The following is a 20,051-nucleotide window of genomic DNA, read 5'->3' as shown; positions in this document are numbered from 1 at the left end:
TGGTTTCTTATAAAATATCCAGCTTCACTCAGTTCAAAACTTCTTTGAAAACATTTTAAAGAGGACTGAGGGATGTTATGAAGGACAATCTGAAGGTTGTTTTCACAACCTGTGGAAGGCTTTCCAGTATTAAAGTTGGGTTTGAAGGTTATTTCAAATCATTTGCCTCAGACAAAACCCTCAAACCTTGACATTCCTCAATCACCTGAGAGCCCGTCGAAGCCAGTTATCATTACCGGGATGCAGGATATTTCAAAAGTTGTATGAGTGGACCTTGAGCATGCAGCGATTGCTTTTTAAGCTTTCTGAAGGTTTTCTTCATGGTTTCAATTTCAACTGTATCTCTAGTGCGGCTGCAGGGATTGTCCTGTTAAAATGACTTCACAGACACCCTCAATACATTTCTAGCAGCTCTGGCAGAGAGGACAGACGGGATTATCAAAAGAAGTCAGAGGGAACAAGATGTATAAATAAATATGGACAAAGAAGAGACAGAAAACTAAATGAAAAGAGAGGACCCGTGTCCTGGTGAGAACACGCATGATGCTGCTGTGTATTTGGCTTGAGAGAGACGTCTTGCATCATATTACCTCACTCTGTACTGGCCGCCCCCAGCTTTCATCCCCACACCTGCCAGACAGCGTCGAGGTGAGTGTTTGATCAGCTGCACCAGATACGGTGGAATGAGGCGGTTCCTTATGTGATCTTATCGTCAAGTGTGGGACTTCAGACTTTGTATTGTTATGATGCAGAGGAAGAAACAAGACGCCCCGCCGTGGCTGTCTTTAAATGATCCGAGGGAAGATTGCGACAGGATTAGGGCTGGAGAGGAAGCCCCGTCTCCGCCACGTAGTGTTCAATCAAAAACTGACTGAAGGGGTCTCACTGAAGGGGTTCCCACGGGTGTTTGGGTCGGATGGAAAGCACGAGGAGTTAAGAGGAAGCCGTGTAGGGACAGAAGGGGATCGAGGAACTCACCTCTTTGGGCAGCAGGGAGATGAAGTCTCGCTGAAACTGCGGCTCGATCACCTGCATCATATGCTTGACTTGTGTGGGCTCACAGCTGTCAATCAACTCATCCAGCGCCAGCAGCTTCTCTGGGCCAGTCCAGCTCTGCAACACAAAACAACGGGGTTAAAAAAAAAAAAAGCGCTTCCGTCTGAAATACAGTAACATTAGAGTCACATGACAGCAAAAATAATGATATTTTTCAGATTGCGCGAGTTTCCACTTTTTGACATCCAAGAGATTTTGGACAGTTCTGCATCGGGAGCACCATGGTCACTCTGATTTCAAACACTTAACATTCCTATCATTTCATTTGTATCTTATGTCTTTCATCTTCTTTAATACATACACTACATCATGCCCTAACACTTTCTGCTGTAGCCCTTTAATGAGTTTCTCCTCATATGGTATCAGTACAACATTATAGGGACTCGTTCATTATGTATCCGGCTGGTTTGCATCGCTTTTAATTTAACTGCAGTCTCTGTAATGTCCTCTCGAAAGAATTAGAAATATAAAAGGGGAAAAACATTGTTGGCCATCACAGGTGGCAATACACGAGTTGAACTCTGTCAGCAGAATATTCATTACACCGCCACATCTGGATTGCCACAGCTAACACAGCTGTGCTAACTGAAGAAAAAAAACATAGCAGCGGACCGCTGTGCCAATTTATCGTGGTCAAAGTAGATGCCTCGGTGTGTAAGCTGCTCTTTTACTTTGATTGGAGAGCCTCGTGTCTGCAACACGTTCGTGTTCCCTTCGTGCCCTCCATAGCAGCAAAGAGTTACTTCACCTGGCTATTTCTGGGAGCCCACACATTAGTGGAAAACACGAACAGCGGGTACCAGACTTCATCAACAACATTATAAAACTCTGTGGGTTTATTTCTTCAGCTTAAACATGCAGTTGTTTAACGCTGGCTGATGACTAGCGCTGCATGTCGGACCCAGCAGCCGCATTTGTTTTCCTCTGTGGAGGGCGGAAATCTAACAATGATTACAGGCTACGAGGCAAAATGGAAAAACTGGCAACTAAAAGTTTTGGCCAGAGGTGCTGGTTCTGTGGGTAATCAGGGGGGGGGGGGGGGTCAGAGACCTCTTCCCGGCCTTTGGGACGGCCGTGCAACAGCTATCAATTTTGCATCAATTTTCTGCCATTGCTAATCATTGTGTTTTGTTTAAACAACTACAAGATCACATTTCTCAATATGTCAGTCGTTACTGATTTTGTAAATTTCCCCCGAGAAAAAAAAAACCCTGTGAAAAAACCCCATGAGTTAACATCTGGGATCAGTGTCAACACTTCAACATGCAGGGAATCCAGGCTGGTTCGCAGATGCGCATTTGTGTGAATCACTTGGTCACAACTGATCATTTTGACGAGCTGCCGATGGAAACCTCAGTTCAGACATTGAGGGAAGTGTGAAAGTATCGGCTGAGAAACACTTCATTTCACTGAGAGGTAACATTACTGCTGAGACACTAAAGAGGCAATTATTTAATCTTGTATGCCAGTGATAATAACTGCCTGCGCTTGTTTGGATATCATCAGTAGATACGATGTGTTGTATAAATATATTTAAAAACATTTAACAAGCTATGGTAGCAAGCCAGATGTGCCTTTTGTTGGTTGTGTAAAAGGAATAGTTTCAGATTGTTCTTCTTTTTTAACCAAGTAATCCCACACATAACCTTCCACAAAAGCACATGTTGACTTCATTTTGTACGTATTAAACAAACCAGATCATCTTAATGAGTCAGTTTTTGAGGTGACTGTAGGAAGGAGGCAGGCCAGCTGTTTACAGTCTTAATGCTAAGCTGGTCAGCTGTTCAATCGGTGTTGATGGTAAATGTATTAGATTAAAGCAATACATCCCTCAGTGCGTGCTACAGTCATTTGACGTAACACTGACATTCATGGATACCAGGAAGAACTACCGGCTGATTCCGCTTGGGTTTCTCTGGGTCGCCCAGAGCAACGCTCTCTAATAACCAACTTATTGTCTTGGCTTGTATGGCAAACTGTAAAAATCCCAAAGTATGAATGATTATGGGCAAGCGTACATTTTATATAGTTTTTAATTCGCTCAAATATTCAGCCAGATTTATTGGAGCCAAAGTATACGACTGAAGAAATGCAGCGGACACAGCGGCGACTGTAGCTTTCCCGCAATGCATCCTGGTACATGTAGGCACTGCTGACACGGCTCAAGAGAGCAGGAGAAATCAGCTTCCTCAGTCAATCAAGCGCGCACCAAGGAATGTATTACTTCAAATGACTGCATTTAACATCAACACTGACGGGACATACACAAGAGGACCTCCATCTCCTCATCCAACTCTCTGCAAAAGGGCGATCGAGTGCATTTCCCAATATCTCAAACTAATCCTCTAATGTAACATTTGACTTTGCCATGGCCATGTGTGTCCTTGTGTTTGTGTTCGAGAGTGAAACGTCCCAAAATAACACCAGGAGTTTGCACATTTTTGTGAAAAACATTCTCTCTAGCCATAGTGTGCTGCCTTGTAGTTTCCCCTCTCCAACAGCAGCTGCAGCACAGGACTGGAGGGAGGGAGGGAGGGAAAGAGGGAGGGAGGGAAAGAGGGAGGGAGGGTGTACAGAATGGAAGTTTGAGGTTTAGCTGCCTGAAGCCTGTGCTGTCAAAGTAAAGACAGAAGCAGGTCATGCCTGAAGACCAATATATGTCAAATAAACACTGAAGTGTCACAGGTTCACCCGGCTAGTCAAAGCAAATGAGTTTAAGCTCTGAGGAAATCCATGGCAACCGATTACATCGGAATCAGAGAGGCCACATCAAGCCAATATGTTTACATGACATCCTATTCCCATGAAGGTTGGAATCATTAGAGCTGACGTCTAACACGAAGGAAATGTCTAAGATAATATAGGAGAATTTATATGAAAAGAGAGTAAAGTGAAATATGGAGAAATAGAGAGTATTACTTTATGTTTCCATCAGTCTATTCCAGGTTTTCAAATCAGGGACACAAAATGTTCTCGAGAGACACAAAGTCTGCATGCGTGTCCTCGGATGCAGTAACAATACACGACCAGGTAAATAAACAGGCGCAGATTATACTGCAGTGGCTTTGACTTTTTTCCTAGGAGCACCATAGAAGACAACATCCGTTCAACATTTAGCACGGACTTTAAGCCTAAAGTAGTAACAATTGATGTTCTAACTCTGCTTTTAAGTCTGAACAGGTACGGCCAATTCTAATTCCACGCTACAGCGGTTATGCTAATGTGGTGGGCTCGGACAACGAGGCAGCAATTATCTCTGAGACGAAGTGAACAAATTATTGGGCACAACATCTGCTTTTTGAGGAGCTTTTGCTCACGGGCTTTAGAGTTGCCCGTGGGAGGAGAAGCAAAAGAAGAAAACTCCACTGCGCTCACCTGAAATGTTCGGAGCCATTCTTGGAGACCCGTGGGTGGCTGGATTGAGGTGATGCGCCGTCTCTGCTGCCCCTGACAATTGGCTGTTCTAATGTGGCCAAATGTGGTGGGTGTGGATGGACATGGGACGATTCCTGTCGGGCTGCAATTTACAAGGAAGGACAAATGCTTAAAAACACGAAAAATATAATCTTCACAGGCGAATGGCCGACTGCAGACATGAGGGAGGACGAGAAATCACTGTGTTCAACTAGAAGCATAGAACAAATAATACAGACATGACAGGAATGTTACGGATATTAAAGATACACTATTAATGAGAACAATAAGCTCAAATGAGAGCATCGAGTTGTTCCCGAGTTTGTTTGCTGCAAATTTGAACCCAAACGATGGCAAATACCGGCGAGTTAAATATTTAACGCTGCTCATAAAACTGAAAGCATTTTGCCATTCACAGATTTGATTTGGCAATGAAAACCTCAGCTCAACGAATGTGTATTCTTACAAGCAAATAAAAAAAGTGTTTGTTTTGTAGATTATGCTAATTTTATAAATTGACCCTCATTCATAAAAATAAAATCTGGACAGTTTATGGCCAGTTGAACAGACGTGATAATAATGGTTTAATCTCTTTAAATTATAGAACAACAATTTAGTTGCTGTGGGACCTGAAGAATATAATTACTGTGTAAATAAAAAACTTCATCAAAATCTACAAATGTGAATAAAAGTCGGTCCTTCACAGAAACATTGCAGCTTCAGAACATTAAGGATATCTTGAAATCCTCATCACAGATGTTCCAGTTTCAAACCGAACGTTACCCGTAACTCAGATACTTCAAAGTGTGCATAATCACACAGAAATCTGGTGAAGTCCAGTTTTCCGTTGTAAGAAACCTGGATGTGGAAAGCAGCGCCCGACTTCAAAAGGACGCCCGGGAGCACATGTGACGTCAGGGCAGCGCGAGAAAGCATCCAGGGGCTCCCGACATTTTTTTTCAAATTCTGCTTGCTGGCAGCAAAATGGAAAGCTGGGGGTCCCATTTCATTATTGATTAATTGTTAATGAATTTTGGAAAGTGAGCCTGAGCGAAGTACATGGGGACATTTACAGTTAAGTGACTGTGTTGGGTCTGAATTTCAATGTGGCTACATGTGAACACGCGCATTAAATATTCAGGGTTGGAGAAACATCGGGGACGGCTGGCTGGATGCTGGAGATGCAATATGTTGTGAAGCATCATTCCGTTTGAATACACAGAGCATCTTTCTTTATGCCGCTTGATACCTTTTCATCTTCTGTCATGGAAGGTTAATTTAATACGCGAGTGGAACTAAAACAAGGAGAAAAGACTTGATGAACGTGGAAACGATCGTCTTGACCCCAAGGTGGGGACTACAGGATTAAGGACAGGTGAGAGAAGGCGTGTCTCTGACGAGCAACTGGGAGACTTCAGGGTGAAATCTAGAATGCTTTACCTCGGATACTCTGAGCCTTTGCAGGGCTTTTTTCCTGAAGGGAAAGATCGGACCTCGGGGCCATGGTCCAACTTTCTCTTCATCTGAGGAAGAACAACAGAGAAGAAAAACGTTAGAAACCAGCAGGGCACCACAATGGAGGAAAATAGTATAAACAGAAACATAATTATTACACTGCATCTTTCTGAGAAGTAAATGAAACTGTACACCAATAGAATCTGGGTGGGTGGCGGCAGCAGTCTGGGCATGATTTGTATAATCCATCATTGCTTTCTTCCCTTCTAATAACTTTTAATTGAGAAGCCAGTTCTTGAAAAGCAAATTGTTAAAAAAGGTCACGCATCGTGTAACTTCTTGAAAGCAGAAAATTGCTTTTGCAAAGTCCCAGACTTTGTTAAAATGATGTGTGAAATCCAGCATATTAAAATACAGACACCACAGTCTGGCAGCAGCTTCATGCAAATAGGAAATTAAACTCTAATGCGTCGGCTAGAGATTCAAATGAATGAACATGCTCCATAACAGAGCCGAGCGGTAAGCACCGATCTGTAGAGGAGGCGGCTCGACGTTATGAGAGAGTGGGATACAACGCAGGAGCTTGCATAACACCGCTGTGCTTTCCTTTAATTATCTTCCACGTTGGAGGTGATCGTTGAGACGACCAGACGCCGCGTGACGGACAGTCACACCCGAAACTCCAAGTGGAAGCATCAGGGTTCTTACACATTTTGACCAATGGATTTCCAGGACTTTAAACCAAATTTCCATGACCAAACTGAAATCTCGGTATAAACATGAAAACTGTAGAAAACGTTGCGTATTGAGAGCGTACGCTGGCTTATATTTTGAGCGTCTTTCTTTAAAAAAATATATTAATTATTTCAAACTCGGCCTAAATGAACATGTGATTTTAACAAATTTCCGTGACTTTTCCAAAACTTTTATGATTTAAGTTTTTTCCATGACTTCTCCAGGCCTGGAAATGACCATTTTAAAATTCCATGACTTTTCCAGGTTTTCCATGACCGTACGAACCCTGAAGCATGTTCACACACATTATAACCACACGGTAAAGAAACTGGTTCAGGGAGGCTACAGGGTGCAGTCTTGGTTGTTTAACATTGATGTAAACGGACACTTGAGACAGAGTTCTTTATCTCCTCCCATCACCTGCATGTGAGCAGGCCACACAGTCCCTGTTACCACCTACCCAACTGTGCAAACAAAGGAGCCTGTGTGAGCCTGGCAAGCCAATTTTCTTCATCTCATGCCTGCCACTCTCTCTGGCAAGGCCCCTCACTACACATGCAAGTGATCACCATCTCATCGCCGGCCCCTCGTGATTCACAAGCGAACGGAATCCTGGAACGGGAGTGTCTGGCCAAAATGAGATTTACGATGCAACGGTCCCGTTCCGTTTGTTGAGTAGTTAGACACGTTTCACGGCGAAATGAGAAGCTTCGGTAGGTTTGATTGCGATCCTTCAGTTTCAGCCTCAGAAACAACTAAAAGACTCTTCTCTCAACTGGCCTTCACTTGAAAATACAACGCTGTATCGTCGGAGCCACCAGCAGAAAACAACAAGGGTGTATTTTGACCCGGAAATAGACCTCACAGTGCAGATGAATCATCTCTTACTGCACAAAAGAACATGGCATGTTTTACACAAGGTTCTCTTACATTACTCCTTGAATAACAATCTTTTTTGTTAATTCCATTTATGGTTAAAATCAGCTTTAAAAAAAAACCACATTCAAAATAAACTCCCCTTGTTTTGGGGCAAACTATATGTTGTCCTGTGATGTATTTCTAGCGTATTGTTGTCGTATTGGATGCTATGAATACACTGGCGCTGGACATGCGACTCCATACAGTCTGGCTCCTCAATGTCATGATTACACAGCTCTCCTCAAGATGTGTGTTTTTGTTTTGTTCATCACTATAATCTGGCGAGTGTGTGTGTTTTTGTGCTCTGTGTTTTCAGCCCGAGCCACGTTCGAGTGGCGAGAGCCGCACGATGAGCCGAGAGGAACGATTCAGAAAAGCGGAACGATGAGCAGTTGCACCCGCGGCATCGGGCGCCGAACTCCAGAATGAATCAATGCGCCAAAGCAACTGACAAATAAAGCCAGTGTTTATCGCAGGCGTGAATGTGGACATGACCAGCACACCAACGTGTACTGCAGGTTAGATGCCCCCTGACCACTACACTGTGATCTGACCAATGATTTGTGATCCGCGACTTACAAGTCAGCTACGGTGTTACGCTGCAGGGGGGAGGAGGGGGAGGAGCCACACAGCCCTCGAGTGATATATTACGGGAACGCGGAGAAGAGGCACCGGGAAACACGATCTCCGTGGCAAAAACACAAACAAAACATGCGAAGGTGGTCTAAATGTTTTTCAGGAGCTTGGTACGTATGGATCTTATGCTCCATATTAAATATCTGGATGAAAGCGCCAGTGAGAGTGCTAAGGAACATAAAAGGAGAGTTTATACGATATTCAGACTTGTAAAGATCCAGCTCTTAAACCCAACTGCCTTGTTGTTTAAGGGGTGATCTCACTGCAAAGGCAGTTCAGTAGCCAAGGAGAGCCTGGGTGTGTATGCATGAGTGTGTGTTTGTGTGTGTGTGTGTGTGTGTGTGTGTTTCCGAGTGGGAGAAGAAGAGGAAAAAAAGGGGGGTGTTGGCTTTGTGTGTGTCTCTGTGTCTGTGTGTACACGCAACAACAACAAAAACTAACTAAATGCGGGTGTGAAAAGAAGCAGCATGGAACCAGCCTCTTGTGTTCCAGCCTGGGAAAAAAAGATAACCAGAGCATGCAGTGTTTGTAAATCACCACTAATCAGTCCTCCCCTCCTTCCTCTTGGCTTCCTCTTGGCTTCCCAAAAGTACGACAGATGGATACACAGAGAGTTAATGATATTTTAAAGACAGCAATCTCTCTTACATAATGTGTTGATTCATTTCAACACAGACTACATCCTGCAGCATCAGTCACTTGAAGGCCTGGCCATTTTGGAAAGAATTGGCAACTTGTAGAATTCATAGGCACCGATCTCAAATGGGTTTGAATACATCTTAAATCAATCATTCTCGGCTTTTCAGGATCATCAAAGAGCGGCAAAAACACATTGGAGCTCGAGGGGCTGACTTCAAAACCATGGTGTCTTAGAATGAGCACATCCACAAAATGGATGGAGAAAAACAAAAAAAGGGTCATGTTACATGATATTAAGTATTGCCTATCGATTGATAGTGACATTTTCACTTAATTGTTCGGATAAATTGAGTAAAGGCTTCAAACACTACACAGCCAATGGGCACACAGCTACACACACACACACAAAATAAATCCCTCCACCGCAGGAGAGTCTGATTTTGAATGATTAACTAATTTGTTTCCATTACACACCCTGCGTAATGGATTCCCTTTCATGTTCATGTTTGCACTCCAACTAAGGGAGCATCATTTTATGACTGCCATCAGGCATAATACACCCAACATCCTCGAGGATATTCTCTACCGCATGCACTCTGACACAGTGACCCATTATCTGTGGTTGGAGCCAGAGGCGAGTGCAGTGTCAGGGAATAGGCTCTCCAACCGGGAACGGCAGATTGATCACATGCATGAATCCCAAGCAGTCACTTTGGTCACCGCGAGGTAACCACTGCTGCATAATCTGCAGAATCAGAATAACCAGTCACACTGGGGAGGATGGCGGGGAAGATGGGCTGCTCTTCCTGGAACCGATGGTTATTTATAAAAGTGGACATTTGCATGTTTTATAAAAACACAGAAGGAGGTGATATCAACCTTCTATATGCGTGTTATAGAGGGGAGGACCACAGCACAGGTGCAGGCAGCATCGAGCCAAATGAGGTACAATTAGATCTCCTGCCAGCCAGAACCGGGACATCAAGTTGTGTACAGAGGAGAAATAGGAACATATTTGCAATCCAGCGCCGCAGAATTTAAAACAGATGTAAAAGTGCCACAGCTGTAACCGATTTTAAAAAATTAAACGATTCTCCGCGGTGGCGTTTGTTCACGCGGCCGAAGTTACTGCGGAGGACACGGTGCCAAATGCGCGTCGTGGATACCCCGACATTGAACGCAGCGCTGACGTTACATAAAGGCCGGGGCAATCAGCGCGGAGTCTCCGGGGCTCCGCCACACTGCTGCTCATCATCCGCAGTGGCCGCACAATCTGCCGCGAGAGGCGCGTCCGCGAGAACGAGGGCGGCGGAGCGCGTCAAACCCCCGAAATAATAACAGGAGACGGGGGTTGGCGGTGAAATACGAGCAGAACATCCTACTCACTTTGTAGAAAATCATCTTTAAAGTGCCGTAGAACCCCATCCTTGTAATCCGGTGTTTTCCCTTTTTTTTCTCCTCTTCTTCCTCTTCAGTGACACTCGGTGAAGTCCGGATCTGCGTGCGCGGCGGGGAGGAAGCTGTGACAGCGAGAGGGCAGCGTACGGTCAGGTAAATCCGACGCCGTCTCTGGCGTGAACATGCCCGGGCACGTCACCGGGCTGGTGCGGTAGATTCCCCGGGTGTAGGCATTCAACGACAAATTAATAAAGATGTATTGTGTTTCTTAAAGAAGCTGCGCCGTGCCTCGCCGATTTAAATGGAGCTCGCCCGGTGGGGGGTGAACAATGCGATGCGACGATCCCGGAGGCGTGTGCGCCGCCGACCAGCCTCACCGAGTAGAGGGAGCGAACAGATGAGGGAGAAAGAGGGTGACACTCGGCGGAAAGTGGGAGGGGTCTCCGCACGGGCTGCACTACGGCTCCTGCGAACAGGATCGGATTACAGCCTCCCTGGTGGAGACGACGGGAATGGTGCAGTCCACCATTGGCATCCTCCCGCGAGCAGTTCAGGGTACCTGGGACATATGCGTGCAGACGGAGGCAGCGCGCAGAGGCCGGGTGGGGTATGCGCTTGTCTTTAATGCGTAAAATGTGGACAACCCCCACACACACACTCACTTGTTGCAGGACCAAAAAAAATCCTCTCTCCCCGCCCAAGTCTACGCTTCCTTAATTTGGACTCACTTCTAAAAAAAAATATCTGCATCAAACAGAAAAGTCGCCTCCATGTGAAGCACAACACGCAGTGGTGGAAAGTCACCGGCACGGTTACTCAAGTACTGCGCCTCTAAAGCAAACAGTCGGCCATTATGATCCATCATGCAACAGTGTGAATGGATCCACGTCCGCAGCACCTGCTAATTTGCACACACACACGGAGCGAGACAATATTTACATTTCAGCATAGCAGGTAAAGGGTGATAGCACCTGCCCGCTTAACAACAAAATGTCTACTGCTTCAAGATTGCATTAAAGCTCCTTAAAAAAAACGGGGGGAAAACAGCCTCAAGATGGCAGATTTAGTGCAGGTGCAAGTAAATACTTATCTTCATAGACTATTACACAGTTTCCCTATGTGACATCAGTGCTGCAAGAGAACAATCTGAAACGCACCGATACTTCAAACTGACCAGTTGACCTCTGCAACAGTGAAATGTGTGTGCAGTTTAAACTAAACTTTGAGCATGGGTTTGCCGTAACCCCATTTGAGATATCCCGTTCATACTCGTTCGGACCACACAAGCTTCTGTAAAGCTTCAGAATGTGCTACCCGTGACCTCACAAGACATCTGCGTCCGATCAGCGAACCGCGGAGCACGATAAAGGGTCATGGGAAGGGTTCTATTCCCAGGTGATGGGCCATTGAGATCTGGCAGCCTTTCAGACACCCCCGGCGTACACCTGTAATTACTGCGTGTCCTGGCAGGGATGCGGGGGTGTAGGAGTGTAGCGGGCCTCATTATTTACTAGAAAACAGAGACTTCTGGTCACAATCTGCCACCATTTGAGCTCCAACTGTTTCATGGTGATTTACCAAATCAAATACAAGCTAATCATGTTCCATTAGTCTAGAAAAAAAAGTCAGTTTCTATGACACGACAGGTGTCAAAGGATTAGGCTGATCCAGGCATTTTAGTCACACGTTCCCACCACAGCAATACACACACACACACACACACACACGCAGAAACACTCAAACTGGTGGACGTTGGGATGCCCAGACAAAGCTGGTCGAGCTTTGTCTGTGTGTGTTTAAGGTGGCCCTCATGAGAAAGGCCCTCTCGTTGCTCTCTGCCGGTTCAACCTTTACACAGCACATTGGAATGCCTGGCATGCCAGAGCGGCTGCACTGTGGCCTTTGAATAGGCCGTGGCCCTCTTTGTTGCTCTCCTTCTGCCGGTTGGTAAAGCATTAACCGGCCCACCCCTCCACCCCCTGATACTGACCTTCTGCTTATCAAAACCAAAATGCTGCTGGTCAGTCGTTAAGCTGCAAAAAACTGTTTGCCCTCAAAACTATTTCAAAAAATGAAATAAACCTTTCAGGTACCATCGGCTTCCCTTACTGCAATATTTTAACAGCAGAGAATGTGTAACAATACACATTATATCGCAGTGCAGTAGATAGTTGGTCACATTTGACTGTGCATAAATAATAGACAGCATCAAGGTTTCAGCACACTGAAAAGAAACTGTACAGGCCTGAAGATTTGATGAGGATCCTGAATGTATGAAATTGAAGACACAGGAGGCAAATTAATGACAGGAGGACATTTGATGGCAAATGCGAAGAATCTTCCTTGTCAGTCAATTTGTGGATCATTCTTTGACGAACAAACTGCTTTAGCTATAACATTAAAAAATGCTGAATAAAAAAATCAATTTGTTATGTCTTAAGTCTTAATATTTTGTTGTCAATAATAATTAATAAATAGATTAAATGATCAGTCGATTAATCGATGTAGAGAGAATTAATGTACAAGAATTCCTTAATTTTAAAAATGCGCAAAAATGTACTTTATACTTTGAATATAGACTAAATGATTTATCTATTAACCTTGCAGATTAACAGGTCCAATAAAAGTTAGTTGCAGCCCTAAATTGACCGATGGAAATTGATAGATAATATTTTGGTTGAGTCACTCATTATTAATGGTTTACCCCTTAGATAAGGTATTAAATGTCTAGCACCTGTCTCGTGCTATTGGAGGAACGTGAATGGCCTGCTAATACAAACCAGCAGATGTTGGTGGGAAAAAGCTTCACAACAGGAAAAAAAAAAGACGCTTTCTTGAGCAAAAGTTTGATGTGAGGTGGTGAACTTGAAGGAGGCAAATACTTCTCGGGCAGTGATGCATCTCTAAATGGCGCCGTGTCATTGTGCGATTGTCTTCTCTGTGGAGAAAAAAAAAAATAGAGGACTAGGGGGTCTCCTCAATAGATTTTCCTTGAAATGGTGAAGCGTGAGCCCCATTCCAGGCTGGACAGATGCCATGCGTGTGGGGGAGGTTTGATGAAAAAAGAAACCATGGATCATGGCATTCTGCGAAGGATAATAATAGCATCATCTGCAAGGCGCTGAATTATCATATCCTGCAGCCACCCACGCGACCGAAACATTGTCCAACGGGGTCAGGTCAAAAAAGAAATTAAAGCGAGAGCCACTGGTATCTCCCTTGTGACATCGATGGTGTTCATTGGAAATAAATGAAAAACAGAGGTCAGCATTTGCAATTATTGGTAATTATTTAGAAATTAGAATTTTTAACAAACAAAGCATTTTATGTATGAAGTAGAGATAAATTAATTAATAGGCAGTGGTCTACACAATGAAAAGGAAAAAATAATACCAAAAGCTCCAACAGTAAGAAGGACATTCAAATACAAAGAGCCGGTGTCCAGTGTTGTTCCCGACCGCCCAGTAAAGCACTTGGAAATATTAATGCAGAGTCATATTTGTTGTGGATCACTCTAAACATAATACAAATTGGATTTTTTTGGGGGATTTGTGAAACTGGTAAAAATACATTTGCACAGGGTCTGTCATAATAAAGTTTGCTTTAACAGTCAGCAGAAGGCAGAAAGCGGAAAATCACAATAATGATGCAAAGCAGATATAGAAGTTTTTAATTAGAACTGCAGGCTCGAGGCTTTTGAACTGAATGTTGTTCACAGTCCGTCCTCCTGCATCTGCACCGCCCCTAAAGTCAGGACGTAACTTGCGATTTGCAAAGTAGAACTCAAGGAGTATAACAATAACAATCTCCTTATTCAGTAAAAAGTAACCACGCAGCCCTCATTGAGGCAATAAAAGACAGAAGATGATTTCCCTGTGAGAAATAAGTCGGTCTGCTGCGAGTGCTGCGGGAAAGATGATATTGACACACTGCTCCGATATGTACAGTGAATCGATGAAATCTGTACACAGAAAGCCCTAAAAAAAAGACTCAGAATCTCTAAAAGAGCAGCAGCATAATACTAAAACTTTAACATTAGGATTTTTTTTTATGGGCAGAATACAAATGTGCCGACAGATACCGCTTTCCGATTGTCTTCTAAACCTAAAATGTAACCGTCTGGCGTGGTTTCAGCCGTGGAGAGACCTTTACAAAAAGGATTTGCGACAGATGTCTCGAGGGCTGTGCAATAAATCTATATTTTATTGATATTAAAATATGAGACGACATATCAACTTAGATTTAGGTTATTTTAATATAGCATAAGAGTTTTCCTGGAATTAAAGGCTGCATTACAGTAAAGGATGTGCATTTGTGACCTAACTAGATGGTTCTTCAGTTTAGCTTGGCCCACTTTGTAATTATATCCACTTCGCTGATTATTAATGCTTTTCGTGGGAAAGGAGTCCTGAACAAAATATATTGAGGTGTGAATAATCACACATAGGAAAAAAAAGATTCTTCTGGTGTGTCAAGGCATTAAAAAGTGCAAGAAGTATTATAAACAACGATTTCCTGTCGGGTGGCAAAAAACTATTGAAAACTTTGCGTTCGAAGTACACTTGTGTCCCACTGGTGTTCAAACAAGACAAGTTTGTTCAATTTATTTTGCAACAATACGCACAATCTCACTTTATGAGAATAATACACACTTCCTAGCAGAGGGACATGCTGTTGACCAGCTGTCCTTGTGGTCTCACTGGGAAGCATCGTCCTGGTGGGGATGACGATGGACACTGCATCACTCATTTGTCCTCAAAGGGTGATCCGCTGTTTTAATGTGTTGCACTAGAAGTAATGAAGTCCGAGCAATCAATAACTGAAGGTGTGTCTCTTTGCATTTTAAAGACATGACTCTCAAATCGATATGTTGTTCAATCACAAACATCATACCCAAATCCTGAGGCCATCAGGAACGTGTCAAGTGCTCAGCGGAAACTTTCTTTGGAGGGAAACTGCTGTGAGAAAAAGCTTCAAACTGAAAAGCGTGACCCTCTCCTGGAGCCGCAGCATTCCTTCAGACCCTCATTACATTTGACCTCCGACATGGCGAGAACCAGTTGGCCACCATGTTTAGACAACTTTTACTCTGCGAGTGACTTCTCTGAACCGCACCACCTTCCTGCGCTCATCCAAAGGGAAGTATATTTGTTTATGAAGTGTGCGTCAGAGGACTGTACAATCTGCACAATAATATCTGAACAATGACACCCGCCAGCTTTAGATCAACGATGCATGAGAAAGAAGAGCTGAACGGGCAAGCCTCACTCCTCCAGACTGAGAAGGTCGAATAAAAGTTGTGTAGCAGCGGTGCAGTTGTGATCGAGTAAAATGTGAAGTAAAATATAAAGTTAATATCCATATTTAAGAGTTTCATACAAAGACCTCAGTATTTGTATGAAGTTCTAAAATGTGCAAAAGTCAACATTTAGTCAAGACTGTTTAAAAGTTGTAAAGCAGATGTTAGCTAAGAGTGATGAAACTCAGATTTTCTCCAAGCCAAATAAATTCCCTAAAATGTTGAATATAATATGCGATAATTAGCTCAGGAGGGGGGGTCATATACTAAACACTCTAGTGGAAAATCGTATCATAGGAGGTATTAACATTTTCTGTCATTTCTAATCTTTTCCCGTCTAGTTTTTGCATTTGGATGCAGTCCGAGTCGTCATCTCATTCAAAAATTAAAGAGGGTTATGGAAATGTGTGTGATGAGCCAGGTGAAACTTGGCTGGGGCTGGCATCAACACTCAGTGCGGTTACATGCAATCGAATTATTAGCTTAGTCGGACTGAAATCGAATTATCCGTTTCATGTAAACACCTTAGTCGGGCTATGTGCGGTCCGACTTCGGTCCGATTAACACCCCTGGATAGCTCGGTCCGATCCAGTTGATAATTCGACTCTCGCGGCATGTAACTCTGAATTCGATTCGCAACTGGACTTTGCGTCTTTGCGCATGCTCGAGATCCCTCCGCCCTCCTCCCTCCCTCCCATGTCGTGACCCGGAAGTCGAAAGAGACGATAAATTAAATTCTCCGTGTACCTTGGACGGCGTCTTCTCTCCGTTATCAACTCAGCCAATAGCGCCATTTGCATTCGCTGTACTCCTATTAACACCATGGAAGAATAGCAGAGGGATGTAGCTTCGCCTTGCTCTCTGTTCGCCATCTTTCTCGAAATGTTGTTGTTGGTGGTGGTGAAGAGGTCAAGCGGAAATGGCTGTATCACCACGAGTTGTAATGAAAACAGCGCCGCCTATCGTATCGGATATGACATGCTTTCGGCCAATGATTCGAATTACTCACTGCCATGTATATTGGGATAACAGCAGATCCCCCAAAAGATAGCATAGTCCGACTAAAGCAAGATTCGAATTATACCATCATGTAAACGCACTGAGTTACACGGAAACGAATAAACCTCTTTAATCATCCAGAATTACCGCTCTGCATCCGAGATGGAGCAGAGCGAGCCAGATTGTGCCTGCTGGGTGTTGTCTGTCATATGCAGATCCCTAAATGCGCTTGAGAAGGTTGCTGGGAAACCGGGTGGGGACATTGTGACGGCGACTGGCTCGACCTGAACTTGTTACAGAAGCTCATGCATAAAACTGCCTTTGGTACTTTATCTCTCTCCCCCTCTTCCCCCCCCCCCCCCCCCCCCCCGTGATACTGATCTCATCTGGAACACCATCTTCTCATACTACCCTTTATCTCTCCAACAAAAGCAGTCATTTGCATATGTGCCGTTCCAAGTAAAGACTTTTCAAAAGAAAACATGCCCGTTGGATCGGAGATCAGAGGATGCTATTTAACACAGTCTGTTAGAAGTAATGAATCAAGCGAATATATTGATCGGTATTTGCCATGTTTGCCGAGACTGAAATATCTCGACAACTGTTCGATGAATAGTCGGGAAATGTTGTGCCGGCTGTCCTGATTCCAAAAGGAAGTCAACTAATGACTTTGGGGATCCTGTGACTTTTCAAACTGCATACACATGTACTTGTGTACAGACATTAAACTAGTTTAGATTATTTCAGCTAATCATTTTGATGAACCACCATTGGGATGAAACGTCTGGTTTGGGGTCTAACTATTCAAATACCATTCTAAGAATTACCATAAACTTTGGTGAAAACGTGCCTCTGGACCCCTTAAACAGGTGGTCCACACACACAGTCTCACACAATCTTGTGGGACTCACTGATGGCCAAATATCAGCTAAACTAATGACATTACCATCAGGGGAAGGAAATAAGGTGAACGAGATACACACAACGTTTTCACATGTGCATGTTAGCATTGTCTTTGAGAGCATCTGAGCATGCTGACATTAATATGAACACTTGTTATACAATAACAGTGGTGCGATATGAACATCGCGTCCTCTGGATAATTTAAAGTGGTGTGTGATGCATGTTAAGCACCTCAAAGCAACGCTTCCCAGAGGTGTGAAAGTATAGTACACAATCAGCATTAAGCCGATCTCAGCTGAGGAGCTCGGTGTTCCGGTGGCACTACTAATGATCTGAAGAAGCAGAACGATTAGGGAGTTTCAAGGGGAATAATGATGTATCCGTCTTCGCAATGTAACTCAACAATTTTCCTTGAAAAAAAAAAGTCCAACTGTAAGGAAAAGATCATCAACTTTAGCAAAGGACAAACTGTCGTGCCTTTCCAACCACGACAGCCCGGCGAGGAACAAAAGAGCAAACAATGCAGGGTGGAACTCCCGAGACTGCTACGATAAATGGAAAGATATTTTGAAGAATTGACCAAACTCGAGAAAGACGAAGATGAACTACAGTGGATCCCGCGAGTCTCACAAATCTGTGAACAAATAAGGCAGAACATCTTGTAAATGTGTGCGGATTAAAGTTGAAAAGGCAGCTATTGTTTTGTGAGCCCTATTTTCGATCGCTAGGTTTAGTAGAGAAGTGGCTTAAAAAAACCAAGATTTGATAAGAGTAATATATGTGACTCCCATGTTGACACAGAAATCTAATTTCCACAAAGTGAAGGGTACATTTGATCTTGTTTGTATGAGCCAAGGCTCTTGTCTAGAGGGTTTGGGATTCTGGTTATCTTTGATGCACCACCAGCATGTGGGTGACAGCCACCCCTTTAAAGGCCTGACTTCACTGCCACCAACTGCCACGTCTGATAGCACACAATGAGACTCATAATGGCTTTATGTTAAACAAAAGATTTTTTTTAAACAGCAGTTTAGTTTACACATTTTTGCATTTGGCCCGTTTGTCGGTAAATATGAATGATGCAAAGTTACAGCAATGTAACTATTGACAGGATTTGACTATTTTACTCTTTAAGTAAACATTAACTCAATGAAACATCAGCTATTGTTGTGGTAAATATGGTAAACAATTTACAGATCCAGCAGCTACCCAGCAACAATAACATGCACTTAAGTAAGCAAGTCCAATGTTCAGTCTTTTTGGTCCCGACCAACTCCTGAGAGAAAAGTGGCTCTTCAGCTGTTAAATGCTCCACTTCGTTCACCAGCTAGTAACTTCCTGCTCCGGGTAGATAGAGCGAAGTCAGGGGTTTTATAGCATTTTGCAATTAAAAACACATAAAAGCTGCTTTAAAGAATCCGTCTTAAGATAAATAGATTTGCTCATCAGGAAACAGAATAATTTAACAGGTTGACGATCAAATTATTATTAAATGTGCAAATTAACTCTTAAGTGATTTTTTAATTGCATAATTAAAATTCAGTTCTAATGAATACATTTGTTTAGTAAATTCGATTAAATGTAGCTTTCGTGACTGTAAAATCTGTTGCATGTAATTAAAAAATCTAAACATTTGATTTTTCTAAATAATATAAGAGGAAACCATCAGTAACCTGGTGAATGCATCTATAAAGATGGACTAAATAGGTGGACCTACGCATCTCTAATTTCTTGTTTTTTTGCCAGCGGTGTATAGGCAATCAGGAATGGCAATAAAATGCATCTTGTATTTCTCCACATTAACAACTACACACTCAATAGTGGTTGGCACTGAGCACAGAAGACGTGGAGCTATTTCTTAATAAAACAGCCTGAGGCAAAGAGAAAATAGCTTCCTCAGAAAGAATGCACCAGCAGATGATCAGAATTAACGCAATGATTGGGCTCATGAAGTGTACTGTGCTATGGGATCGTATTTACCGCGTTTAATCTGCCATCCAGGTTGGACTGAGGATCAGGTAGCTATTCTGGCTGAGGCAACGCAACAAGAAAAGTAATCTAGGTTGGAATTTTTGTTAAAAATGAGGAAAAGAGTGGATCTCTTTGTTTCCGAAGGACACCGACCATGCTGGGACACAGTAGAGGGGGAATACTGAGCAAACGGAGAAGTGATGGAGAGAGATGCGTCTCCCATGACTTAAATGGCTATATGGAATGACAAAGGTCAAGGGGCCTAAATGTTTCATTTCAGGAAGGGCAGAGAAGCAGTAAACCGTGGATGCCTTGCAAGCAAGTTTGTTTAACTCCCACACAGAGCTACAAATACTCAGTACAGCTGCAGTAGAGTAGAGAACGAGCTGGATGGATACTGCTAAAGTACTATTCAAATGTGAAGCTTCATGGGTACAAATATCAGTCACCTCTTTAATGAAAGAAAGCTCAACAATAGACTAACATAAGAGAAATCTGCTAAACAAAAAGGAGATGAACAGCCCCTAAAATAACTTTACGCTTCATTGCAAAATCTTTGTGTTCACCTTAATATAAAACCCACAACTAAAGTCTTTACTGCTGCTTCTGTCCATGTTAAAATTATACT

General features: G+C 43.3%; 1 protein-coding gene across 4 annotated transcripts in view; it reads right to left on the bottom strand.

Annotated features, from left to right (window-relative positions):
- fbxw7 (F-box and WD repeat domain containing 7) overlaps positions 1–20,051 on the bottom strand; it is a 58,859-nt gene that overhangs the window by 14,111 nt on the left and 24,697 nt on the right. For 3 of the 4 annotated variants that reach the window (XM_056408727.1, XM_056408726.1, XM_056408729.1), the window contains exons 2-4: positions 5,911–5,993; positions 4,432–4,573; positions 979–1,113 (exon numbers count right to left, since the gene is read on the bottom strand). In XM_056408727.1, the coding sequence (XP_056264702.1) occupies positions 979–1,113; positions 4,432–4,573; positions 5,911–5,993 (360 nt within the window). Of the gene's footprint in view, positions 1–978; positions 1,114–4,431; positions 4,574–5,910; positions 5,994–10,239; positions 10,629–20,051 lie in introns of those variants that run through there. The other variant, XM_056408728.1, reaches the window with a different exon arrangement.

This window comes from Pseudoliparis swirei, chromosome 24, assembly GCF_029220125.1.
Source record: "Pseudoliparis swirei isolate HS2019 ecotype Mariana Trench chromosome 24, NWPU_hadal_v1, whole genome shotgun sequence".
Lineage (NCBI taxonomy): Eukaryota > Metazoa > Chordata > Actinopteri > Perciformes > Liparidae > Pseudoliparis > Pseudoliparis swirei.
Note: the sequence above shows the minus strand (reverse complement) of the source record. Positions and strands in the feature narration are given on the sequence as shown.